This window comes from Myotis myotis, unplaced genomic scaffold, assembly GCF_014108235.1.
Source record: "Myotis myotis isolate mMyoMyo1 unplaced genomic scaffold, mMyoMyo1.p scaffold_m19_p_2, whole genome shotgun sequence".
In the NCBI taxonomy this organism is placed as follows: domain Eukaryota; kingdom Metazoa; phylum Chordata; class Mammalia; order Chiroptera; family Vespertilionidae; genus Myotis; species Myotis myotis.
Window position 1 is genome coordinate 116,099,432 of NW_023416324.1, and position 24,260 is coordinate 116,123,691.

General features: G+C 36.3%; 1 protein-coding gene across 3 annotated transcripts in view; it reads left to right on the forward strand.

The window, feature by feature from the left end:
- SAMSN1 (SAM domain, SH3 domain and nuclear localization signals 1) overlaps positions 1-24,260 on the forward strand; it is a 47,757-nt gene that overhangs the window by 8,282 nt on the left and 15,215 nt on the right. For 2 of the 3 annotated variants that reach the window (XM_036350314.1, XM_036350315.1), the window contains exons 2-6: positions 12,287-12,358; positions 13,672-13,821; positions 18,007-18,136; positions 20,061-20,212; positions 23,422-23,628. In XM_036350314.1, the coding sequence (XP_036206207.1) occupies positions 12,287-12,358; positions 13,672-13,821; positions 18,007-18,136; positions 20,061-20,212; positions 23,422-23,628 (711 nt within the window). The remainder of the gene's footprint in view (positions 1-12,286; positions 12,359-13,671; positions 13,822-18,006; positions 18,137-20,060; positions 20,213-23,421; positions 23,629-24,260) is intronic. The other variant, XM_036350316.1, reaches the window with a different exon arrangement.

The following is a 24,260-nucleotide window of genomic DNA, read 5'->3' on the forward strand; positions in this document are numbered from 1 at the left end:
TTGTGTATCCAAATCTCATCTCTGAGTGGCTGTGACCACTGTCATGCTTTCCTGTCTCTGTTTCCCTTAGCCTAGAATGCTTTTACCCACTTTTTCCAAGTCATGAACTCATAACTTTTAATACCTCAAGAAAGCCTCCACTAGTTAGCTAAGGAAGTGCGTTAGAGGGCAGAGCAGTAGGGAACTAAAGTATTAAAGACATGGGTTTGAGGTCTTATTCTGAGATGTCTTAACATTTTTTTAAACATTTCATTAAACCTTTTTGAGGTTTGTTGTGCTGTCTAAAGAAAGGAATGTGTTAAAACATGTCACATAGGACTGATGTGAGAATTAAGTTGGTTACCACATGTAAATTTCCAAGCATATAGTACATGTTTGATTAATAATCTCTCCCTCCTTTCTATTTTTAATAGACTGTGTTCCACATCTGTATTGTTTCTCTTACCACAGTTCATTTCAGTATGTCCTTCCAACTAGAGTAACCATCAATAATAGTGGCTGTATCTTATTTGTATTTGTATCCCTGCAGTTTTTGTTGGGAAATAAGGAGGACTAAACTCTATCTGATGTTCAGACTCCATGTGCTTTCTAATATACTTTGATTACCATCAAAGCATTTGTAATATGGAACGTAGTCATGACTTCTCAATATATGTACCGTAAATGTAGAATGGTTAATGGATAATATTAGTCATCTAAAGAAGTAAACTACTTCAAGACACAGTTTTTAAACAGGGCACTGATAAAGATCTGGTACGCATCCACATAGAACAAAGTAACCATTTTTAAAATAGAATGAAGTAAAACAAAATAATAATCAAAAATTGTAATCTGTCTGAAAAGGGGAAAAAAGCATTTTCAAAGGGTGTTACTTTTCACAGAGCCTAAAAGGAGTGGGAGAGTATAAATTTGACACTGTGGTATGAAGAACCATCCAGATCAGCGTAAGCAAATATTCTACTTGGCTCAGCAGACTTGTTCACTTAGGTGAGGTAGGGACTTTTGGCTGTTATAAATTTGTCTCTGTAACCCTTAATATCACCTACTTCACTCTACTATGACTTTACTATACCAAACACAACAAACTCCCAACATGATTTTGTGTCCCATATAGTATTTCTTCCAGGGGAGACAATCCTTCGATCAGTCAACAAGAGAACACATTCTTCTTGGCAGTTGAATTTCTCTTACTGAATCAATATATGGTATTGCCAGTTTGGGTATCTTATCTGCTTAGTTTATGACTCAGTTCCCCTTAAGGTTGTTTATTTCTACAAACCTAAAAAAGAAAGTGTGTATATTTATCAAAATGAAGACCTGATATTGGACATGAAGACCTGGCCACGGAACTAGTTTCCTAGAAGGACTGGCCTGAGCTGCCACTGGCTCTACCTTTTCTCTATTTACATACAAGAAAGGCAAGAAAATATTGAACTTTTTTCTACATTTTTTATGATTTTTAATAAGTTAAATTCTTAGACTAAGATTCAAAGCAGATTTTCCTTGTATCAAATTCTATTTTATAATTCAGAGTGATATGACAGTCTGGATATTTGTTTAAATTTTTTTCTGAATATTTCACATGGTAATAGCTATGCAACTTTGATTTTTTAAAGTAATAAATAGATAATTAAACATAAATTTTATAATTCTTATAGGTATATATTCCTTATAGGGTTAGTTATTATAAAGCTACCATCATCTTTTCTAAATTAGGCCATCTATAAATTTCAAATTACTTTAAAATTATGAATATCTCACTATAATTATTTATCAATTTTGAATGAAACAAATATTTATAATTTAAAAAATAAAATTCCTTCAAAGAAAAATGTTCTATAATTATCAGACATTATATTGTTTGTTAGGAATTATCATAAACTGAGTTCATTCCTACCACTACTATTACATTTCAATACCACTATTATCTCCTGATTAGATTGAAATATTCAAATAGCCAAATCTAAATTTACTGAAAGGAAAATAAGTGTAATATACAATGAGGAAGTTAGAGAACTCAAAATTCTCTTCCAAATATTCTATCATGAACTTACTACAGTTTTTTCCCACCTATTCTTTCCCTGTTTGGGATTACATGTCATATATTTGCCCCACATAAACATGTCTGTTCTTACTAATAGAAAAACGTTTAAATTCCTAAGTACAGTGGCAGTGGGTACTGCCTGAGAGCAGAATGTTTATAAGCTTTATGATATTAACCGCAGCACTCAACCTCAGGTGGCATAAAGCATGCAAAAAAGTCAGTTTTATTATTTATAAAATGGTTCCCCTTGAAGCAGAAGAGTGACCTTGCTCTGCTGAGCTGACATATGCCACTGGATTAATGGTCGAGCTCTGCTGGAGGGAAGCTCACGGAGACATTACAACTCCAGAAGCTGGGCTGGCAATGACCATTAATCAGGGGGCCCAAATCATGCATCAAAAACACTGATTTAAAAGTAGTAAAAATGGCTTAAAAAGCTTTTTGAGAATTAGCTTGTTGTCTGTCATTACTAGTGTTCAAGGAGATTACTACATGACTGAAATATTCTTTGTGGATACCTTTAGAAAGGTTATTATATACCCAGAGGCCAAGGAAATGCAGAGGACATTTAAGTCTAATGGAAGTAACTATGATGGAATTTTTGTTCAGGGAATTGGATGGAAAAGTTTATTAAATGAATTCAATTTTTTATAATTCATTTTTAGTTCTTTATTTAACCATGATTTCTAAGCAGAAGGTACTCTGAATGTTTGCCTCTTTGTGATAATTTTATTTTTTATTTTAAAGCCAGAGCAAATGGATTTAGTGGGATAAACAATTTGACTGGTGAACTTGTTAAGATATTTTTCAGGAACATGAGTTTGAGTCAACACATTCAATGATTACATATGTTAAAAAGTATCTAAAGGACTTAAAAGTACTGTATGTTCTTCGACCATGTGTTAGCTGGTGAAAAATTTTCAAGACTTTTTCTTTCTCAGATTACTGAGAAGGAAAAAAGGCCTAAGTCTAAGATCCTTAAAGAGAATGTTCAGTTTAATTTTTCTGATAATAAGTTCTTCCTGCTTTTTAAAAATGCCTTTGATAAATTGAATAGGCAATATCTTTTATATTTTAATAGTTTATCTTTAAGATTAATGATACTATACATAATATATACATATAATTTCATTATTATATAGAACAAATAGTAGAATCAGGCCTTTATTTAAAAAAAACACAAAATATTTGATACTTAAGATTATGGTTAATGTTTTAAGGCCTGTTATGATTAATTCTCTTCAAAGTTATTGTTCTAAATAACTGTTGCTTTGCCTAGCCAGTGTGGCTCAGTGGCTGAGCATTGACTTACAAACCAGGAGGTCACAGTTCAATTTCCGGACAGGGCACGTCTCTGGGTTGCAGCTTCATCCCCAGAGGGGGGCGTGTAGGAAGCAGCCAATCAATGATTCTCTCTCATCATTGATGTTTCTCTCTCTCCCTTTCTCTTCCTCTCTGAATTCAATTTTAAAAAACATAAAATAAATAACTGTTGCTTTGTTTTAACATAATATTCAATATTATCTTCTTTTGTTAATTACTTATTCAGAATTATTTATTGTTTTTGAAGTTTAGTTATAAGATTAAAATAGTTGATAATAATGTGATCAAAGTTAAAAATTATTTAATGGTTGATTATAAATAGAAAAAATCAATATGCACATAATAAAGAATAAATTTCTAAATTTATGGGAAGATAATATGTATTTCTTATAACTGGATATCTGAATTATTCTTTCTATCAAGCTACCTACTAGTAGAAACAAAATAGTAATGGAAATTTGATCATGGAAATAATTTATCTTAGAGTAGGGATAGCAAATGCTTGAAATATGTTATCTGTAATTTCTAATTTCTCTCCCCACTATCTTCCCTAAACACACACTATCTTCTATAACCATGATGGACATGGTTAATAATGACCTCATTAGTCAGAGTCCTTTCCAACACTGCTCTCCTTGAAGGTCTTAAAAAAATTATTCATGTGGTACAAGAGCTGAAAATTTGTCAATTTTGGTTTCGAGTGATAGACCATCCAGAAATGGATAATCCTTGTGAAATATTCTTGTATCAAATATACAACATAAAATGATTATATTCACTAAGGACAATCGTTCATTCCCTTGAAGAGTTAAGGAGATAATTATATTAGACACATTTTTTTAATCCAGGGCTCCTTTTGATATACAGTGTACGGTTCCTCAGCTTCTTGCTACTTTACTACCACTTTAGCAATCACCATCTTTGGATTTAGTGATTTCTAAAGAGTCTCCCAGTCAATAACTTCACAACCTCTTAGAGTAATTTTTGAAGATGGTTAAGAAAGTTGAAATTGTATTGATTTCACCTAATTTCACTTCCAAAATGTGATTATTTTAATGGGCCTTTCTTCAAACTGACTATAAATTATGTACATAGACCTATAAACACAAAATGCCTCTCATGTATTAAGTAGTCAATACAAATTAGTACTTGTAAATGGGGGAATATAAATTTCCAAGTTGACATCTATTATACATTATTCATTTCATTTTTTGTTTATAAATATCTGCTTTTAGCAATTGCTTCTATATTTGTATACCATGGATTTGAATGTGGCTCTGTGTAGCTCTTATCTACTGAAGTTATTTGGTTGATGGCACCAATAAAGTGTAAATTCCTCCAGGATAGATTCCTGCCTGATCATGGTCACATTTTTAAGAGCTTTTCATTTCCTTTATATTCTCTAGGATTTTGTAAGAATCAATGATATCAAGTGACTGAACTTTTGCCAAATTATCTTTTTACCTGAAAAATAAGAGATATTTAAGACATAACCATACTATTTATTTTAAAAACTCCTTTCAACTAAAAGAGAATATCTTACTCTCTATTCCATTCCTGAAAGTGCAGCATGACTTACAGTCTATTGTTGCAATGCAAATTATAGAATACAGTGATAAATCATGCAGAGGTACAATTAAGAATTTCAAATGTTTTGAGTTTGTTTTACTCTCAAAACTTGTGGGGTTTTTAAAAATCTTTATTGTTGAAAATGTTACATAGGTCCTCCTTTGTCCTCCCATTAACCTCTTCAGTCTTCCCTGTCCTACCCGCTCCCCCCCCCCCCGCCCCAGCCTCTCACCACCCCATTGTCTGTGTCCATGGGTTATGCATACCAGTATATGCATACAAGTTCATTGGTTGTGCTCTTCCCACCCACCCTCCCCTGTGTTCCTCTAAGGTTCAACAATCTGTTCATACTTCTATGACTCTGGGTCTATGTTTGATCATCAGTTTATCTGGATAGGCTGATATGAATGTGAATAAACACTTTTGCAGGTTAGAGATTCTGCATTGATTTAATTTTTTTAAGTTCTAGTTTATTTCCTTTGTGTAATTTTCTTTGAAGCAGTTTCAATTTGCAGAAAACATCTCGTGACACATCATCTTCTGAAAGTAAAGCTTTACCATGGAAATTTTGACACAATTTTAAAATACTATGGTTGAGTCAGAATCTGCACTTCCTTTAGATATTTTGCAGCTGATGGCAACGATAGTGAGCCAGACAAATCAAGTCGACTAACTGGTTCTAAGAGTCCAGATGTACATTAAAAATATTTACAGCATTGACATGTATGTGAGCATTGGCTTGTGTTTACCCAAGGTTAAAATATTAAGTATGCAAGGCCATGTTTCACAGCTCTAGTTGTCTTTTAGCCTCAGCACCCCTGACATCCCAAACAACTATCTTCCATTGGCACCACATGATAGTGTAATTATTTAACACTGAAGCAATCCTAACAGATTATTTTAAGTCAGTTAAATTTGTTTCACATTCTTCAAAACATTTCCATGGCTGAGATTGTTCGAACAGTTAAAACCTCGAATGTCTTTGGATAAAAGCTGATAAGCTTATTGAGATTTAACATACTATTATTATAAAATATTCATATAAGCACATACACCTAAACAATTTATATCTTTTAGAGCATATTACTAACCAATGCTCTCTGTGCAATATTGGGATTATGTGAGAACTCACTGGAAGAGTGTGTGTAATTTTTAATTTTCCAGTATTTTCAAAATACTGTGGATGTCTGATTCACATATGCAAATGTTTTCTTTGAAATAGACTGAAACTTTTTCACCAGTGCCTTACACAAATATTAAGTCAAGCTGGAGGTAAGATTTTACATGAAGACCCCAAAGTTGGTGAGTGGTGAAGAAATGAAAATGAAGGTCAAGTTTTTTCTGGTGTTGGTCAAAAGGATGATTTACATTTTCAAAAGGAGACTTCCTTATTCTCCTTTTCTGCTGCTGATAATTTTAGGCTGGTCATTGTTCTAAGAAGCCTATTCAGTTCCATTCTTTCTATCAAGTCTTTCCACACTTTCCATCCTGCTCAGATAGCAAGTTTCTTTGAAACTAAAAGAAAATATCAAAACTTTGTAATGGAATGACAAAATGGAGAGTTGAAAAAAAAAGTATTTTTTTTAAAGTTCTGGTTCCTATAATCGTTTTCTCATTGAGTTGAACTAGATGATTTCTAAGAACTCTGCCAGCTTTATAGCATCTGTAATTAGAATTGTTAGAAAACTAGAGAGGAAATATGACTAGCAAAAAATAAAGTGAATCTTCTTAAGTTATTTTAACTATTTATTGCATTGTGTAGAAACACACACACACACACACACACACACACACACACACACACACATACAAACTTGTTCAAAACCTAAATGACTCGATCAGCTCTACTTTTGTGGAAACCAAGTAGACAGTATGGAAAAAAGTACTCTTTACCATGTGAACTCAGATGTCTTCTAAAGGCAATCCAAAAACATACATTTATATCAAAAAGTTAGTTATACTAACACAAATTTACAAAGCAACACTTTATTTTCTCTTTAAATACATCTGTACTAGTACTTCTAAACAACTATGAACTAAGCAATACGAATGATATTTTTACAATCTGGTTGCTTAGAAACTTACAATACCATCTACCATCTTTCTCTCTCTCTCTCTCAGAGGCACCTGCATTAACTCTTTTACTTTAAGACTAATTTTTTCAGAACAGTTGAACAGTTTTAGGTTCACAGCAAAATTGAGAAGAAAGTACAGAGTTTTCCCATATACCCCATGTCCACACATTATTAATTAATTTTTAGCTATTATACATGCACATTTCTTTTTTGCTAATTCAACATTTTATTATGGAAAATTTCAAGCATATGTAAAATTAGAGAGTAGCACAATCTATCCCATATATCCACCATTCAGTTAATCATTAAATAATGACCAATCATTTTTTCTTCTTTATGCCCACATATTTCACATACCTGCTGCCCTTCACTGGATTTAAATTACAAATAAAAAATGATACTTCCTTAATATCATCAATTAGCTACTTATTTTAAAAAATCCTGTTATTTTTTGAATTTTTTAGTTACAGTAATTTATTTGATCTATATTTGAACCATTCTTAAAGGCTCTTGGTATGTACTTTATTTTTTCTCTTTTATTTCTATTGATAAGTTTAAATAACCAGGCTACTTGTCCTGTATATTTCTCATTTTCTAGATTTTTATGGCCAACTGTATTCTCTTCATGTCATTTAACATGCTCCTCTGTCTCCATATTTAATCTAGTAATAAGATACATAAAGTTTGTATAATTGATTTTTTTTAAGAATATTTCATTGGTGGAATTAGGTGCTTCTATTATGAAATATATATTCTAGTCCTCTCTTTTTGTGATTTTAGTAGCCATTGATAATTATTTTCTGGATCCATTATTGCAGTAGGTGTTTACAAAATAGTAATTTTGTAATTTCATCATTCTTAATTGATTAGCTGGGATAAACATACATAGAGAGAAACAGATTTTTTTTTCATTATGTATGTAGTTACTCTGAAATATATTTCATACAAGGACAGATTAAATGTTTGTCTTTACTTTTACTTGCCAGTTCTAATAATATAACTGTAACATTTGCAAAGGTAACTACTGGGTTTTCTCTTTTTAATATCATCATGAACTCATGAATTTTGAGGTAGAGTTCAGGTATTATTCTTATTTGTAATACAATTACCGCATCTTTTGATACAGTCTACTCCAATGAAAACATTTCCAATATGATCACTGTGTTGCTTTGGCTCCAGTAGGCTTTGAAAGCTTTCTTTATTTATGGTGTGACAAGATGAGAACTGTGAGGATTCTGACTAAGAATCTTGACTACAAATTTAATTGAAATCATTACTTGTTTGCACTGTCCCTAAACCTTTTATTATAAACCAATATTATGAATAACAAGGTGATTACTAACAACAGGCTAAAATTTAGTTTGCCATCTTTTTTGTCAAATTACTGTTTTTTAATATCACTTAAAATAATTCTTCTTTCTTAAGCACTACCTAAATATGGAATTAGGCTCATTTGTGTGTGTTTTTATCTGGAATTTTTAAGGATGGTTTTTATTTCATATTGTTTATAAATATATAAAATATAATATGTGAAATAGTTACATTATTTTAAAATAAAATTTACAAAACAAGGTATATTTAAATAAGTCTATTTTCTTTCCTCTTTTATTTTGTTTATTTTGTCCCATTTCTCTAAGAATAAAAATACATATTTGCCATATTAAAACACACTCATACATTTCCACTCTTAGAAAAATTGCAGCACAGTACATATGATTTTCTTCACTGGACTTTTTTTCACTTACACTGTATTCTGAAGATCATTCCATAGCAGTATAAATAGATATATTTTAATTTCTTACAGCAGCACACAATTCCTTTGTTTCACCATATATCATTCAATGAACATTGATTTTTACAGCTTTTGATAATATAAAAGTTTTACAATGAATGTGGATGTGTAAGTCAGTTTGTATACAAGTGTATCTCTGGTTTAGATGTTTAGAAATAGAAGTTCTGGGTCGAGGGGAAAATACAAAAGCAATCTTGATAGTTTGCGAAATTACCCTCCACAGCTATTGTGCCAGTTTACAAACATGTTTAAATATTTTGATTGATTTTTAGAGAGAGAGGAAGGGGGAGGGAGAGAAACATGGATGTGAGAGGAGAACATCGATCAGTTGCCTACTGCATGGAGATTGAGCCTGAAACCCAAGCATGTGACCTGACCAGGAATCAAATCTGTAACCTTTTGGTGCACAGGATGACACCTCACCAACTTAGCCACACCGGCCAGGGCTACAAACATATTTAATTGGACAACAAAAGACTATAGATTTATAGAGTCAACCTAAAGACTAAATATGATCTATGTCAACAGAAACAAAGAACTATCTAAGATCTAAATTGCATTTCTATTTGTAACTCTTCTGTTGGTAGCCAGTGCACAAAATTTGTGCATGGGTGGGGTCCCTATGCCTGGCCTGCGATTGAAACTAATCAGGTTCCCCGCCTCTCCACCTCCCCGCCTCCTCCTTCTCTCGCCGCCCACGTTCCACCATCACACGGTTCCCTGCCTCCCCACTTTCCTGCCTCCCCCCCTGCTCCTTCTCTCAATGCCCGTGTCCACCACCACCCACCCCTGGTTCCCCATCCCAGTCCAGGACCTAGCCCCGATTAGCTGATTGGGACCTGCCTTCCAGGGGGAGGGACTGGAAGGTTGGCCTCACCTGAGGGAGGGGCCAAGGGGAGGGGACAACTGCTACCATGGTGGGTGGGGAGTGGGATGATTGGCACCTCCTGGCTGGGGGAGGAAGAGGGGGAGGGACCCAGGAGGCCTCGAGGAGGGTGCTGTCTCTCAGTCCCCCTGGGAAAGAGGCCGAATCTGCTGCCACCCACCCCCAGTTCCCCACCCTAGGCCAGGGGCCCAGCCCCAATCAGGCCATGGGGCCTGCCGGCTGTGGGGAGAGACCAGGAGGGCCCATTGGTGATTGGAGCTTTCGGGCTGGGGACAGGTCCTGCATTGGGCATCTGACCTCTGGTGGTCAGTGAGTATCATAGTGACCAGTCATTCTGGTTGTTCCAGTCATTCTGGTCATTCCATCTTAATGGTTGTTTAGGCTTTTATATATATAGATAGTTCTGTCTTGATGGGAGCTTCTGTCACAGGATAATATTTTCTAAATCTAATCCATTACAATTATGCCATGCACCATTATCAATATTCCAGTACATTCTCATTTACAAAGGACTATTATCTATGAAGCCAACTTGCTTCCACATGATTCACCTTTTCATCAGAAACTTAACAGGAATGGAAATGATAATTTGTGCATTGTCCATAACTCAATGTAGATATTAGCCCTTTTTTATTATAAATCATAACCTATACATCAGGAAACCATCTCAGAAAGTCACCAACTTTCAGACTTATCGAATAATAAAATTTTAAAAATGTCATTTTAAATATATAGATTTGCTTCTTAAGGATATCTTAGCATGGATTGCTATTATACTCCTCTCACTTAAAACTGTTGAGTGAATCATAATAAGATGACTGACACATCTAAAGTAATAGTCCTGAAGCTTTCTTAAACCACTACTCCTAAACCTGCTTCTCTTTATTGATATAATGAGGGGGGATTAATTTTAAAAGGTGGTGACTATTGATTACTTAATGGCAGAAGATAGTGTAGAGAAATGCTGAAGTGAGCCTATTCTGTACCCTCTTGGGCCACATAACCCCATTATCCATGGTGGAAACCATGCTGTAACCCTCATTAATATTTAATAGGCAGGATGCTGGCTGGATGTAGGCTACAAATGTACCCTAAGCATAGGCTCCAATAATGCATACGAATGTTCCAAGTATATAAAAGAGTAACAGATTTCCCTGTGTTGAAATAGTTTATAAGCTGTACAATATTACATCAATCCCCTTTTCTGATCTCTGGACCATGATAGCCTGGTGGAAACACTTACTAGGCACGCGGGAGTGATTAATGCTTTCGGACGTCACTCTAGGTTAGTAAGCTCTGCATTAGAAGACTGTATTTTCCAGTGTGGTTCTCAGTTTCAGCCCTTTTTTCCTCTCCTCCTGCCATAAGCAGAAGGGCTCGTTCAGCAGGGGTGGCAAGTCAGCAAAAGGGCTAACCCCTTGCCACATGTCAGGATCTTTTTATTTCAGCTCATTTAAAATGGAAACAACGAGTTTTAAAGATAACTATTAGGGAGAGATGAGTGTAAGAGTGCTTGTAAGGACTAAAAGTCTGTGATGCTCACTTGAACTAAAGTGGGCTGTGACATCTGAAAGGACAAAGTTTTCTAGGTTACTGGTTCCCATTATTAACTTTTCTAGTCACCAGATTATGTTTTGGTACCACCAGCTTATTTTGAGAATATAAGCTTGAAATGAGATGGAGTTCTTAAGACAGAACATGTTCTTAGGATTTGTGGATATCTAAGGACACAGTATTAAATATCTACCTTCTCAAACAATGTACAAAATTAAACAGAGAGTGAGGAAATATCAATTTTTTGACTCAATGACTAAATATTTTTGTAAATATGTTTAGGAGAATATCAGAAACTATTTATAGTTACCTGCCTAGAATGAGTTGCGTAAGAATAAACATTTATCTTCACAGGACAAAAAGTAGCCAAGGGAACAAGTCTTTAATTAATATATTGAGTTTTTTCTCACAGCCAGTGAATGAAATTGACTTAAGGTCTCATTGTAATTCCATGTTAAATGTGGGAAAATTCAGGTTTATTTCAAACCTTAGGCTGTGCATAACTAGGTGCTGTTTTCAATTTATTTATAGGTCTATGTGTATGCTTTCTCTTTCTGACATCAAGTAGCGAATTTAAACTTAGCAAAAGTTAGAAGTGGAAAATGTATTTGTGCTTATTTTCATTTTGCTTTTTGACTAATATGATCTTCATGAAGCATAATGTTGTATCTACTCAGATGTTTTCTTTTTTGTTGTTTATTAGTTGTTTGGTGGGTTAGTAATGCATACCATTCATATGAGCAAAATTAACACTATAAAATAAAAAATTAACAGATTTTCTCCAAGATGTGTACCACTATAACATAAAACCTATGAAGATAATTGATCAAATGTACAACTACAATTATAATAATAGTTATACATTCAATGTCCTTATTCCAGAGATAATTTTTTCCTTTTTATTGAATTTATTGGTAATAACATAATACCGGTTTCAAGTATATAACTGATGCTTATCAAACCATAATATATTTTGCACTTTTATCAGTGAAAGTCACAAATCCTAAACTTCCTTTCCTTTTCCTTCATTTTCTATTTTCTAGCGCAGCAGCAGCTTCGGGAGCTTTGATCGTTTTCGGAATAATTCTGTATCAAAACCAGATGATTCTACTGAGGTATTTATTATGTTTTTATGCATATTATGCAAACACACAAATATTATAAAGCCAACATCACTTTTGTAAAGTATAGTAAAACACAAATATGTTTAAACATAGCCTTCCATGTTTTTGGTGATAAATAAACAAACATTATTACATTGAGTTATAATTCTCTTTTTAAATTCATGTTCTGCCTTCCCAATGGCTGGTTAGGCTTTTTGGGTAGTTCTTTACTCCCAGCATGATGCTAGGCACTAATGTGACTCAGACAGTCCCAAATTTTCTGAGCAGTTCCACCATAAAAAATATATATATTTTAAATTTTATTTAAGTTCTAATTCCTTTAATTTAGGAGATGGTTAAATAGCTTAATAGTAAATTTGTTAAGGAAAGCATATGGCTACTCAATTACACTCTCACACTTCTGCCATCGGCACTGAAATATCTCAGAGGTGACCATTCTATACGCATTTGCAAATCATGAACACTTTAAATGTAGCTTAAGAAAAGCTTCCTATGTTACTGCATGTGATACATTTGTTTTAAAGCAATAGGTTTCAGGTTTTATTCACTTCTTAATTATTCATTCAAACTAGTGTATCTGTATTCTTTGTTTTCTATGTAGAATTAGATCCCTTTATTGGATATAATTTCTCAAAATACTTTCTAGAGTCTCATATACATCTATCTATAATATTTTAAAATATGTTAATTTCAAAAGTGGATATTCTAGACAAAAAATGAAAATAAAGTGACACCTTTTATGACTTCATAAATCTCTATTAGTTCTATACATGCATGTATGTATATTATATACCCTTTTATACATATATATTATACATATCCCCTTTTATACATCTATATATTATATATATGTGCTTATAGGTAAACTTGTATATAGCTATATTTTCTATCAACATTTACATAATTGTAAATATTACAATGTAATATATTTTTACATATGTAATTATAGATACACTAGAGGCCCAGTGCATGAATTCCTGCATGGGTGGGGTCCAGCTGGTCTGGCCCCAATAGGCAGATCGAGGCCAGGCTTGTCGGGAGGAGGTGACGGCAGAAGGTTGGCCGTCCAGCCCGCCCCAATCAGGGCCTGATCAGGGCAGGGCCAACTGGGGCGAGGGGCCACAGGTGATTGGCCAGCGGGCCCTCCCCCCGATTGGGTTTGGGGGAGCCGATTGGAAGTGTATATTACATTATAAAATATATTAATTATACTGTCACATTGTCTTATTTTGTGTTATATAGTAATTTCAGAAAAATGCTTTTTATTGCTTATTATCTTGTCTTTTGCAAACAATTCTAACTAGGTGCATGATGGGGAGCCTATAAATGAAAGTGGAGAAAAAAATAAAAATCCAAATCATGGAGGAGGTTTAGGCAAAAAAATGAGAGGCATTTCCTGGACAATGAAGAAAAAAGTGGGTAAAAAGTACATCAAAGCCCTTTCTGAGGAAAAGGTAAGTGTACTCTGTTAATCACTTGTATTTTTCTATTAAACTTTTCTTAAAACATTTAGCATGTACTTCTAGATATAGAAATGCTTGTGCTTTATGAAGGACTTCAGCATCTACTTCTCCTCAATAATTGTGCTCATAAGTTAGGTGGAAGAAAGTATTATTATTTTTTTTTATTTTATTGCTTAAAGTATTACAAAGGGTATTACATATGTGTCCATTTCCCCCCCCCCCCCCCCCGCCCTAGACAGTCCCCTAGCCTCCCCTATCCCCCAGTGTCTTATGTCCATTGGTTATGCTTATATGCATGCATACAAGTCCTTTGGTTGATCTCTTACCCCCCTACCTCCTGCCCCCCAACCCTCCCCGGCCTTCCCGCTGCAGTTTGACAATCTGTTTGAGGCAGCTCTGCCTCTGTATCTATTATTGTTCAAAAGTTTATAATGGTTTCTATTATCCATGAATGAGTGAGATCATGTGGTATTTTTCCTTCATTGACTGGCTTAAAGAAAGTATTATTACTCCTATTTTAATAGAGAAAACTGAAGTTCAAAAAGACCACACGTGTAGTATGTGAGAAACATATGCCATTTATGTTATAGAAAACAGTACTTCATTCCTTTTTATTGACAAATAATATTCCATTTTATAGATAAGTCACAAATTATCTTTTCATCAGTTGATGGACATTTGGGTTGTTTTCACTTTTTGGCTATTAAATATAATGTATAAATATACTACAGGCTGGTGCATGAAGTTTATGCATGGGCTGGGGTCCCTCAGCCCGGCCTGCACCCTCTCCAATCTGGGACCCCTGAGGGGATGTTTGACTGCCTATCACAATCCGGGACCACTGGCTCCTAACTGCTTGCCTGCCTGCCTGCCTGCCTGATCACCCCTAACCCCTCTGCCTGCCTGCTTGATCGCCTCTAACCACCTCTGCCTGCCTGCCTGATGGCCCCTAATTGCTCCCCTATAAGCCTGATCATCCCTAACTGCTCCCCTACTGACCTGATCGCCCCTAACTGCTTCTGCCTCACCCCACACCCAGGACTCTGGCTTCCCTCCCTCTGGCTGGCTGCAGGCACCCAGGACCTGGGCCAGCTTCACCCGGGCCAGCTGCAGCTACAGGGGACCATGGGCAGGTGGCTTCATCCAGACCACAGCTGCAGGTGCCCTGGACTGCAGGGTGGGTGGCTTGTCCCTCTCCTGGGCCGTAGCTACAACTGCTGGCACCCTGTACTGTGGGGCGGGCAGCTTGTCCCTCTCCCAGGCGGCAGGCGCAGCCCCAGCTGCTGGCACCTGGGACCACGGGGTGTGTGGCTTGTCCCTCTCCCGGGGCCACAGGTGCAGGTGCAGCCACTGACACCAGGGACCATGGGGTGGGCAGCTTGTCCCTCTCCCAGGTTGCAGCCTGGCTGGTCCCCATTCCTCCCTCATGAGCTCATTTGTGCCTGGTTGCTCCCCTTACCTCTCTCCCCAGTGTTGAGTGTCTGAGCTATTACGGTGTGATGGCATGAGGGCGTGATGACCATTTGCATATTAGCTCTTTATTATATAGGATTTTTGCTAATTTCTGCATGGAAATATTTTTTTTCATTATCTTAGGCAACTCTGATATTTTGAGAAACTGGAAAACTATTTCCCAAAGCAATTGCATCATTTTACAGTCCCACTAGCAGTGTATAAGGTTTCCAATTTCTTCACATGCTTTCCAACACTTGTCATTGTCTGTCTTTTCTATACTACCCATCCCAATGGATGTGAAGTAGAATATCAATGTGGTTTTAATTTGCACCTCCTTGAAGACTAATAATATTAAAAATCATTTCATGTGCTTATTAGCCATTTATATATTGTGTTTGGAAAAAGGTTCATTCAAATCTTTTGCCCACTTTTTATTGGGCTTGTCTTTTTAATTGACTTTTACACATTTTAAGATATATTTTGGATACAAGTCCTTTATCCGATATCTTATTTGCAATCTCATGCATTTTCTTGCATTCTGTGGATTTTATTTCTGCTTTCTTGATGGTATAATTTGCAGCACACGTGTTTACAGTTTTGATGTAGTGCAATGTATCTGTTCTTTTTCTCTCATCACTTGTGCTTTTAGCATTGTATCTCAGAAACCATTGTTTAAATTTCAAAAGACTTACTCCTATGTTTCCTTCTAGGAGTTGTTTAGTTGTAGCTGTTAAATTTTGGTGTATAATTCATTAATGTTTCTACGTGGTGTGTGGTAGGAATCTAACTTCATTTTTTGGAATGTGTATATCCAGTTGTCCCAACACTTCGTTAAAAAGACAACTTTTCCCCATTTTACTTATTTTCTTGACACTCTTGTTGAAAACCAATTGATCCTAAATATATGGGTTTATTTCTGGACTCCCAATTCTGTTCCATTAATCTATATGTTTAATGTCCACTCTCTGTTGAGCCCACTTCAATAGGACTTCCAAGACAGTTGTCACAATCAGTGTTGACCTCTGTGCTGCCAAGGTCAATTTTCTTTCTTCTTACATTACTTTTCAGATGCATTTCACTTTGTGATGATTCCATTACATATGAAAGATTCTCTTTCCTTGTTGTTTTTTTAGGCATTCTTCTGGATTTCCTTATTTTTCATAACTTCCCTTATTAGCTCTGCTTTCTTTCCTTGAGCTATAGATTTCCGTTAGAGGAGCCCTCACATCCCACCAGAATGGACTCAACCAGTACTCAACTCATCCCACTGTTTCAGTCGTTGGTAGGGAGCTAGGTCCCAAGCAAACACAGTGGTGGGACAGAGGGGCAACAGCTGGGGCTGCCAGTAAAGAAGGGCACCTCAGCAAGAGGACTGAGTGGCACATTTCCATGGCCCCCTCATGTGGTCTATAAGGTTCTTGGTGCTCTGCCTCCAGTCTACTTCTCTTAGATCATATTCTCACACTCTCCTTTCTTGTTGTTTCCCCCTGCATAACTCAAGTTAATTCTGAGTATATTTATTTGGATCTCACTGTTCCTTTTGCTTGAAAAACTGTCTTCAAATATTCACATAAGTTATAGCTTCTCATCATGCAGGTCAACAATGCAGAGCATATATTACCTTATGAAGGAGTCTCTGGAGGCTACTCCTTCCAAATTAACTGAACTTCCCCCAACCCTAAACCCAGTAGCTAATCTCCTGGCATCATCCAGTTTTATGTCCTTTATAGCACTTATTCTCTGATTTTTTCTTGCCTATTATGTTTACACGTGACTCCCCCAAACAGTACACACACACACACACACACACACACTGTCTGACACTAAAATGTACCTCATTAGAGCAATAATCCTGTTACCTTGTTCACACTGTATCCCTAGTTCCCCAAACAGTGCCAGGTACTTAGAAACTGTTCTATAAATGTGGGTTGAATGACTGGACAGAAGGATAAATGAATGGATAAAAACAGAGAATCAAACTGAGTGTAAATCAAATGTATATTCTGAAGTTTTATTAATGTTTAGAAATGCTCAAAAATTAGGATTATTAAATTACAATTGATGAATATTAAGAAATTTATAGGTTTTGTCCGAACTATCTAAATATGGAAAACATTTGAGATGTTTTCAAGCAGATGTAATTTATTCTGAAATTGTCTGTCGTTCTAAATTTATGCAAGATTTGCTTTTCACTTGACTAGGTGGCAAGCATGGTATGAGATTTGTAAAGCTTTGCTTTAAAATTGTGAAGTGTGCATGTTTTATTCATATCTAGTGATCTCATGGGGTACAAATAACTGACATGAAATAACTATGCAGAGTTTAAACTTTTAATGTCAGATCTCAAAGGATTAGTAATAGTGGTAAATAGGGGATAAAGAGCACATACATAAAGAAATAAAAGTCTTTAACAGAAAGAGCATAGATGTCAATAATCTAACATTTCTGGTTACATAATCTTGATACAATATTCATCCTGATTTACAAATTGCACTATTATAATTTTAGTTGAATTCCATAATGAGGAATGTTCTATCTAAAGAATACTATACATTTCTTTGCAAGAAGTGAAATTAAGATTAATGACACTCATATTTCACATTGATGTATTCCTAAGTCCTTTATTGCTAAACTATATCTTGTTTGTTAAACCAATGTGCACAGAGAGCATCTCCAGGGAAAGCAATGATCTACCCTAACCTCTGATATGTTTTTCTGGAGGATGAGGACGATGGAGAGGGTGCCCTCCCGTGTCGGAACAGTGACCCCGTTATTGGGATTCACACAGAGAAGCTCTCCCTCAAAGCCAGCGATTCCATGGATAGTCTCTACAGTGGGTGGAGCTCATCAAGTAAGGCTACAAAACAGGAACAAGTTCCTGATGGGAGGGCTGGGTTAAGTTAACTAGAAACAACAGACTTGCTTCTCTGGGACTGGTTTCTCAAATTAGCAACAAGGCTCCAGCCACTTGATAAGATGAAGAGTAAGAAATGTATGGTGTGTTGAATTTAAAGCATTGCTATTGTTTAAAATGTTACTTAATATATTAGATAGAATTATGTACTATTTTGAACCTTTTGACACTGTTGTCAGAAGTGTCCTTGGGGATATGCCTCAGAAGATCATGTTGGGTAATTAAATCTGCATCCCTAAAATAAAAACATATGCTGGGGAGAACTAGTGTTATATTGAGTCAGTATTTTTAAAAATGACTTACACTTTTCAGATAAATAAAATCCTCTTCTCTGTCTCTTCTTTCCTTCTTTCCTCCTCCCTTGCTGCTTTCCTCTCTCTCTCTCTCTCTCTCTCTCTCTCTCTCTCTCTCTCTCTCCTCTCTCTCTTTCTTTTTTTTTCTTCTCTCCCATGTCCCTTCCTACTTGCCCCTCCTCTCTTCTCCTGTCTTCTCTCATTTTTTCCTTCCTTTCCATTATTTTCCTTAAAAAATTCTGGATAAAGCAGGACATTTACGTCAATTCTGACATTTAAGTTCCCCTCCAGCATTAGTGGGTAAAGAGTAAAGTAATATGGAAATATTAAAAAGTAGGAATATCACCAATTGGGTGACAAAAAGAAATCAGCACATGATCAAAAAGGATTTTCTCAAAACATTGATATATTCCTAAGAAGATCAATCACTCGGGATTCAGCCACATATCCTGCTACAATATTTGGAAACTGCTGTTATGCAGGGCACTTTACACTGTTATACATCCCTCTAATCTTGTAAGGGCTTTTAAGTGTTTTTGCAGTTTATTTTTCATTTCCTTTTAAATCAGCTGCTTCTGTTATTTGAATTTAGATAGCAAAGACCAGATGTTTCAAATATCCTGAATTTTATTCCTATTTTCCTATTGGCTGTTAAACAGTTATTTTGTTTAAAAAGCAACTTCAGAAACATTTGAAGGCTATATTTTTGCATGTGTGAAACTCAGATATCATTAGTATTCATTTCTGCTGGCAATTTTAAAATTCTGAAGTGTGATGCTGAATGTGGGAAGAATTTTATTAACTAGAATGTACCATGAAAAACCAGGGCCCAGGGTGGTCATGGAAGGGAGGTGTGAGGAGATGGTGGCTCACTTAGCTGTTACGTACAATTTACTTCTGTAATTAGAAGAAACTACCCTTCTTTTACACCAGTTCATATACAATATGGAGCATCCCTAAGGATCTTGACCTTGTTTCCACAATTATTGTTATTCATGGTTGAGAAACTGAGCACCCAAAGGCCCACTGAAGGAGAAAGTGAAGTGACACTGAGAGGGGGACACTAAGAGTAACTTCCACTGGAAAGAATCCTTGCCCCCAGACACACATCAAAATAGAATCACTTTCCTCTTAATCCCCAAAGTCATAAAGGAAGAAGACCAAAGAGCAAGGATTTAGAGCAGCTTTAAAAAGTCCAGCTTATAACATTTTTGAAAGCCATATGTACAAACTTAATTATTTGGCTTGTCCAGGGAGTTAAGTTTACACTATCTGCTTCTTTAACAAGTACCCATACTCAAAACACTGTCCAAAGTCAGATGATATTTGGGTTAGTGGTTGAGGAAAGAGTGCTCGGATTGGCTGGAGAAAGGTCCAAAGTGGCTCAGAGGACAGAGGTCGCTGATGGAGAGGGACTGGGAGGCAGAAACAGGATGGGTCCTTGGAGCCTCCGAGGGAGGATGGCATCCGATGTTTCAGCATTGTCCCTGCTTAGTTGTTCCAGGTGATGGTTCAGAATGTTATGAACTTTCTATGAGAACTGCTAACCTCTTCTTTGCCTTCTTCAGGTGGAATCACAAGCTGTTCAGATGGCACAAGTAACCGGGACAGCTTTCGACTCGATGATGAGGGCCCCTACTCTGGAACATTCTGTGGCCGTGCCAGAGTGCATACCGACTTCACGCCAAGCCCCTATGACACTGACTCCCTCAAAATAAAGGTGTGTGCACACACATCTGCATTCTGTATGGTGTGTCCAGTCCTGGTTGTGTGATCTGTTTCTCAAGGGCAAGCAGTGAGAACTGGGGGGAGGGGATGTGAGTCTGTTCTTCCCAACAGTAGAACTGGAGACCAGATTGCTGTGGCAAGAGTTTAAACATAACATGCCAGGCAGAGTTGGGATCAGTCCTTGGGGCTATTAGCATAAGCTGCTGTTATGTAGATAATGCATAATCAAAGCCTATCAGAGAAGAAGGGATTGTGTACATTTTCCTGAAAGCAGGTGCCCAGCTCTGCCTGATCATTCCTGAAGTGAAAATAATAAAGCAAAGGAGAGGGAGAAAAGGTGGAGATATTAGGCAAGAGTCCAGCAGAGCAAAGGCCTTGGGAACCAGACTTGTCTGGGGCAACTTCAGTACTTAAATTGGTTACTCTGAGTAACCAAACATCTTCCTACCAATGATATTCTCTCCTGAATTCCCTCTTCTTACTCTTATCCTCTGTATTCATTTTCTATTACTGTGTAACAGATTACCACAAACTTTGGGACCTCAAACAACATAGATGTATTATTTTCTCATAGTTCTGAAGGTCATAATTTGGGCATGGTTCATCAGCTGAAGGTCTCACTGGGCTGAAATCAGGTGCCAGCTGGAAATGTGATCTCGCCTAAGCTCAGGCCCTCTTCCAAGCTCACTGGCTGTGGGCAGAATTCAGTTACTTGTGGTTGTAGGAGTGAGTCTCATGCTCTCTTCCTGGAAAGCACCCTGGGTCATCCTTAGCTCCTGGAGGCGGCCGGCCGCGGCCCTCTCTGTAACAAGTTCTGCAGGAGAAACACTCATCATGCTTCAAATATCTCTATTTTTAAGAGCTTCTACCAGATTAAGTCAGAAACGCCCAGATAATTACAAAATTAACTAGTCTGGGACATTGATTACATCTGTATAGTCCCTTCTGTCATGTAACACAACATAATCACAGGGGAGAAATCCATCATTTTCATTATCCTGCTTATACTTAAGGGGAGGAGCTGGTTGCAACAGCACAAATAGAAGAAGGTTTAGTGCTAAAATATTTTATAGATGTCAAATTATTCCTTTTAGTAACACAAAGCGCTATATAGCTAAAAGGACAGAATTTATGAATTTTTATATTGTCAGCACCAAGCCAATGTTAACCAATATTTATAAGTTATGAAGTACTGATATTATCATTTAACATTCAAGGCACGCAACTCTTCTCTTTGTCCACCCTGTGGTATCAAACCTGAGCAAGCTCAGTTGGAGGAGGAAGAAAGCATTATTCTCTTCAATTGGCCCCTTAGTCATTTCTTAGTTCCTGTTTTGGGGAATGGAGGGGAGTAGAAGGGAATAAACTGAACACATTTTGATTCAGGATAGCTGTTCACCATCCCTACAGTATTGTGACAGTTCACTACCTCGGTGCTGCCCAAGGTGATGCTTGCAGAAAACTTGTAAGACACAATAAGAATCCCAGTTACCACTGCAAATTGAACACTAATGTTTCCAAAAGGGTCTTATCCAAAATGACATTGAGTCTTTGCTTGGTGACCTTTCCTGGAATGTACAATTTTTACAAGTTTTTAAGATACTAGGAAGTATGCGGCAGAGGGCTGCCATGCTTAGAAACTCCCTTCAGAGCTTCTGGGGATTTTTTAGGACTGGTTAAGCTGATCCAAGGAGCCTAAGATTTGATGCCCTTATAGTGAAAGGCAGGAAAGAGCTAGATGAAAGCTCATAGGGTCAGAGAGGCAGACAGTTACAAATCAGAAAGCCCAGATCTTTTAATCATATTGAATTCTACTTCACAAATAAAATCTGTGTTTTAGATGTTAAAATATACATTCACAGAGCAGCAGGAAAAAAATATTCTTAGTAGCCGACTAAATGCTTTGTTTATTTAGGGGTAGACCCCTAATATGGCAAAACTATCAGAAACTATAATGTCTTCTTTGGGAAAGAAAGTTATGTCTCAAGGGAGTAACTATTCTCTTAAATGTAGGCACTGTATTTGCATCGATATCCATTTTCTTTACAAATAATTACCCCTGTGGGGTTTTTTGCTCTTCCAATAACTGGCAGCATGTAACCAGATAGTATCATATGCGAATAAAGAAAAAGACCAATTTCTTTGTCTATCCCAATGTGCTTCATTGATACTTCAACCCAAACTTTGCTGGGGAGCTTGATCTAAGAATTATCATCTCTAGAATAATTAAGTAACAATTTATCCTTAGTGCATACATACTTTTATTATGTATTTGGTATGTACAAAGTTCTGAACACTTTCATTATGTTATATGAATGCCATAATTTAGGTGTGTTTATTTTGTACTGTGGATGAGTATTTCAGTTACTAGAGGCACAAACTGAATCACAGATTTCTCTTTCTTCCTTTCCCTAATATGGGAGCCCCTCCAGGAATAGCAGCTTGAGTTTTGCTACATACATAGTGCTTTGACAGGATGAGTGAAAAGATCATCATTTTTTAGTTCAGACAACTTAGTCTTGAGTTCTGGTTCTGCCATTAAATTCCTATAAGCTCTTGGGAAGTTATTTAATGTTTGTGTTTATTTTTCTGTAATATTTATAGAAACAATGACACTTTGTATATGTACCTAAGAGGTGTGTTGTGGGCATAAAATGACTTCATTTGTGCAAAAATGTTTTGCAAATTACATTGTGCTCTACAAATAAAAGTTGACAAATTGATATGATACCAAACACAAAAACATGTTATCAAATGCATGTAGGATATTTTCTTCAACATGTTGTTTTCTTTGTTGTCACTAGTAAATAGTTTCCTTAAACTTTTTTAAAAAAGATATATTTTATTAATTTCAGAGAGGAAAGGAGAGGGGAAAAGAGATATAAACATTAAATATGAGAGAGAAACATTGATCAGCTGCCTCCTGCATGCCCCACCCTGGGGATCAAACCCAAACCCTGAGGATGTGCCCTGACTGTGAATCTGACCATGACCTCCTGGTCCATAGGTCGATGCTCAACCACTGAGCCACACCAGTTGGGCTTCCTCAAACTTTTAAAAGAAATTTCCTCTTATACTTATTTGTTATCTTTGAATCATCTTAGCATAATGCCCTCATTATTCTATTTTCTATTATTCCATTCTTTCTACAACAGCACCAGAGTTCTCTGAAATTTGATTTGCACATTTCTTTGTCCTCAGAAAGGTGACATCATAGACATCATCTGCAAAACACCAATGGGGATGTGGACAGGAATGTTAAACAATAAGGTGGGAAACTTCAAATTTATTTATGTGGATGTCATCTCAGAAGAGGAATCAGCCCCCAGGAAAATAAAGACACGCCGAAGCAGTGGAAGAGAAAAATCCAAGACCCTGCAGGAATTCTTAGAGAGGATTCACCTTCAGGTTAGCAAACATGTGGCCTATTGGATTTTTGTGGCATATGGACAGAAAAATTAAAGAGACTAGATCAGTGTTTGAACAGAATTGTTAAAAAATATATGACTTACAGCAAAGGAAAATCTGTTTTTCAAGAACAGTTCTTATTTCTCCTTTATCACTTTTATTATGCTAGAATAGTTCTTGATATAATATCCTTTGGACTAAACTCTATTGGTACTCAGCAATGACTGTAGAGATTAATGTTGAGAAAGGGTAGTGAAAAATAAAAATAAAAAATACCTAGGAGAATAAATGACCCAGAGGAAACATGTAAAGAAGAATCATAAAGAAAATATGAAGAGTGAAAATAAAAATCCAGATGTTATCAATGTAAAGATCTCCACATCTCTACAGGTTGCTAGTGGGAATGGGTTTCTTGTGATAGCCCCAGAAAAAGAATTTTCTGAGACCTGCAGGGGAGGACGTGGTATTGTAGAAAGCTTTATTTCTGATCAATTAAACCCCTGAGTTTCCAAGGTCCCATTTTGCTTTGTCCTTCCAAAGAAATGTTGCAGAAGACTAGAGAAAAACCAAGCGACACTTTAGAGGAAAGGAGCGACACTGTTTATTTATGCCGGCGGACTCAGGGAATAACT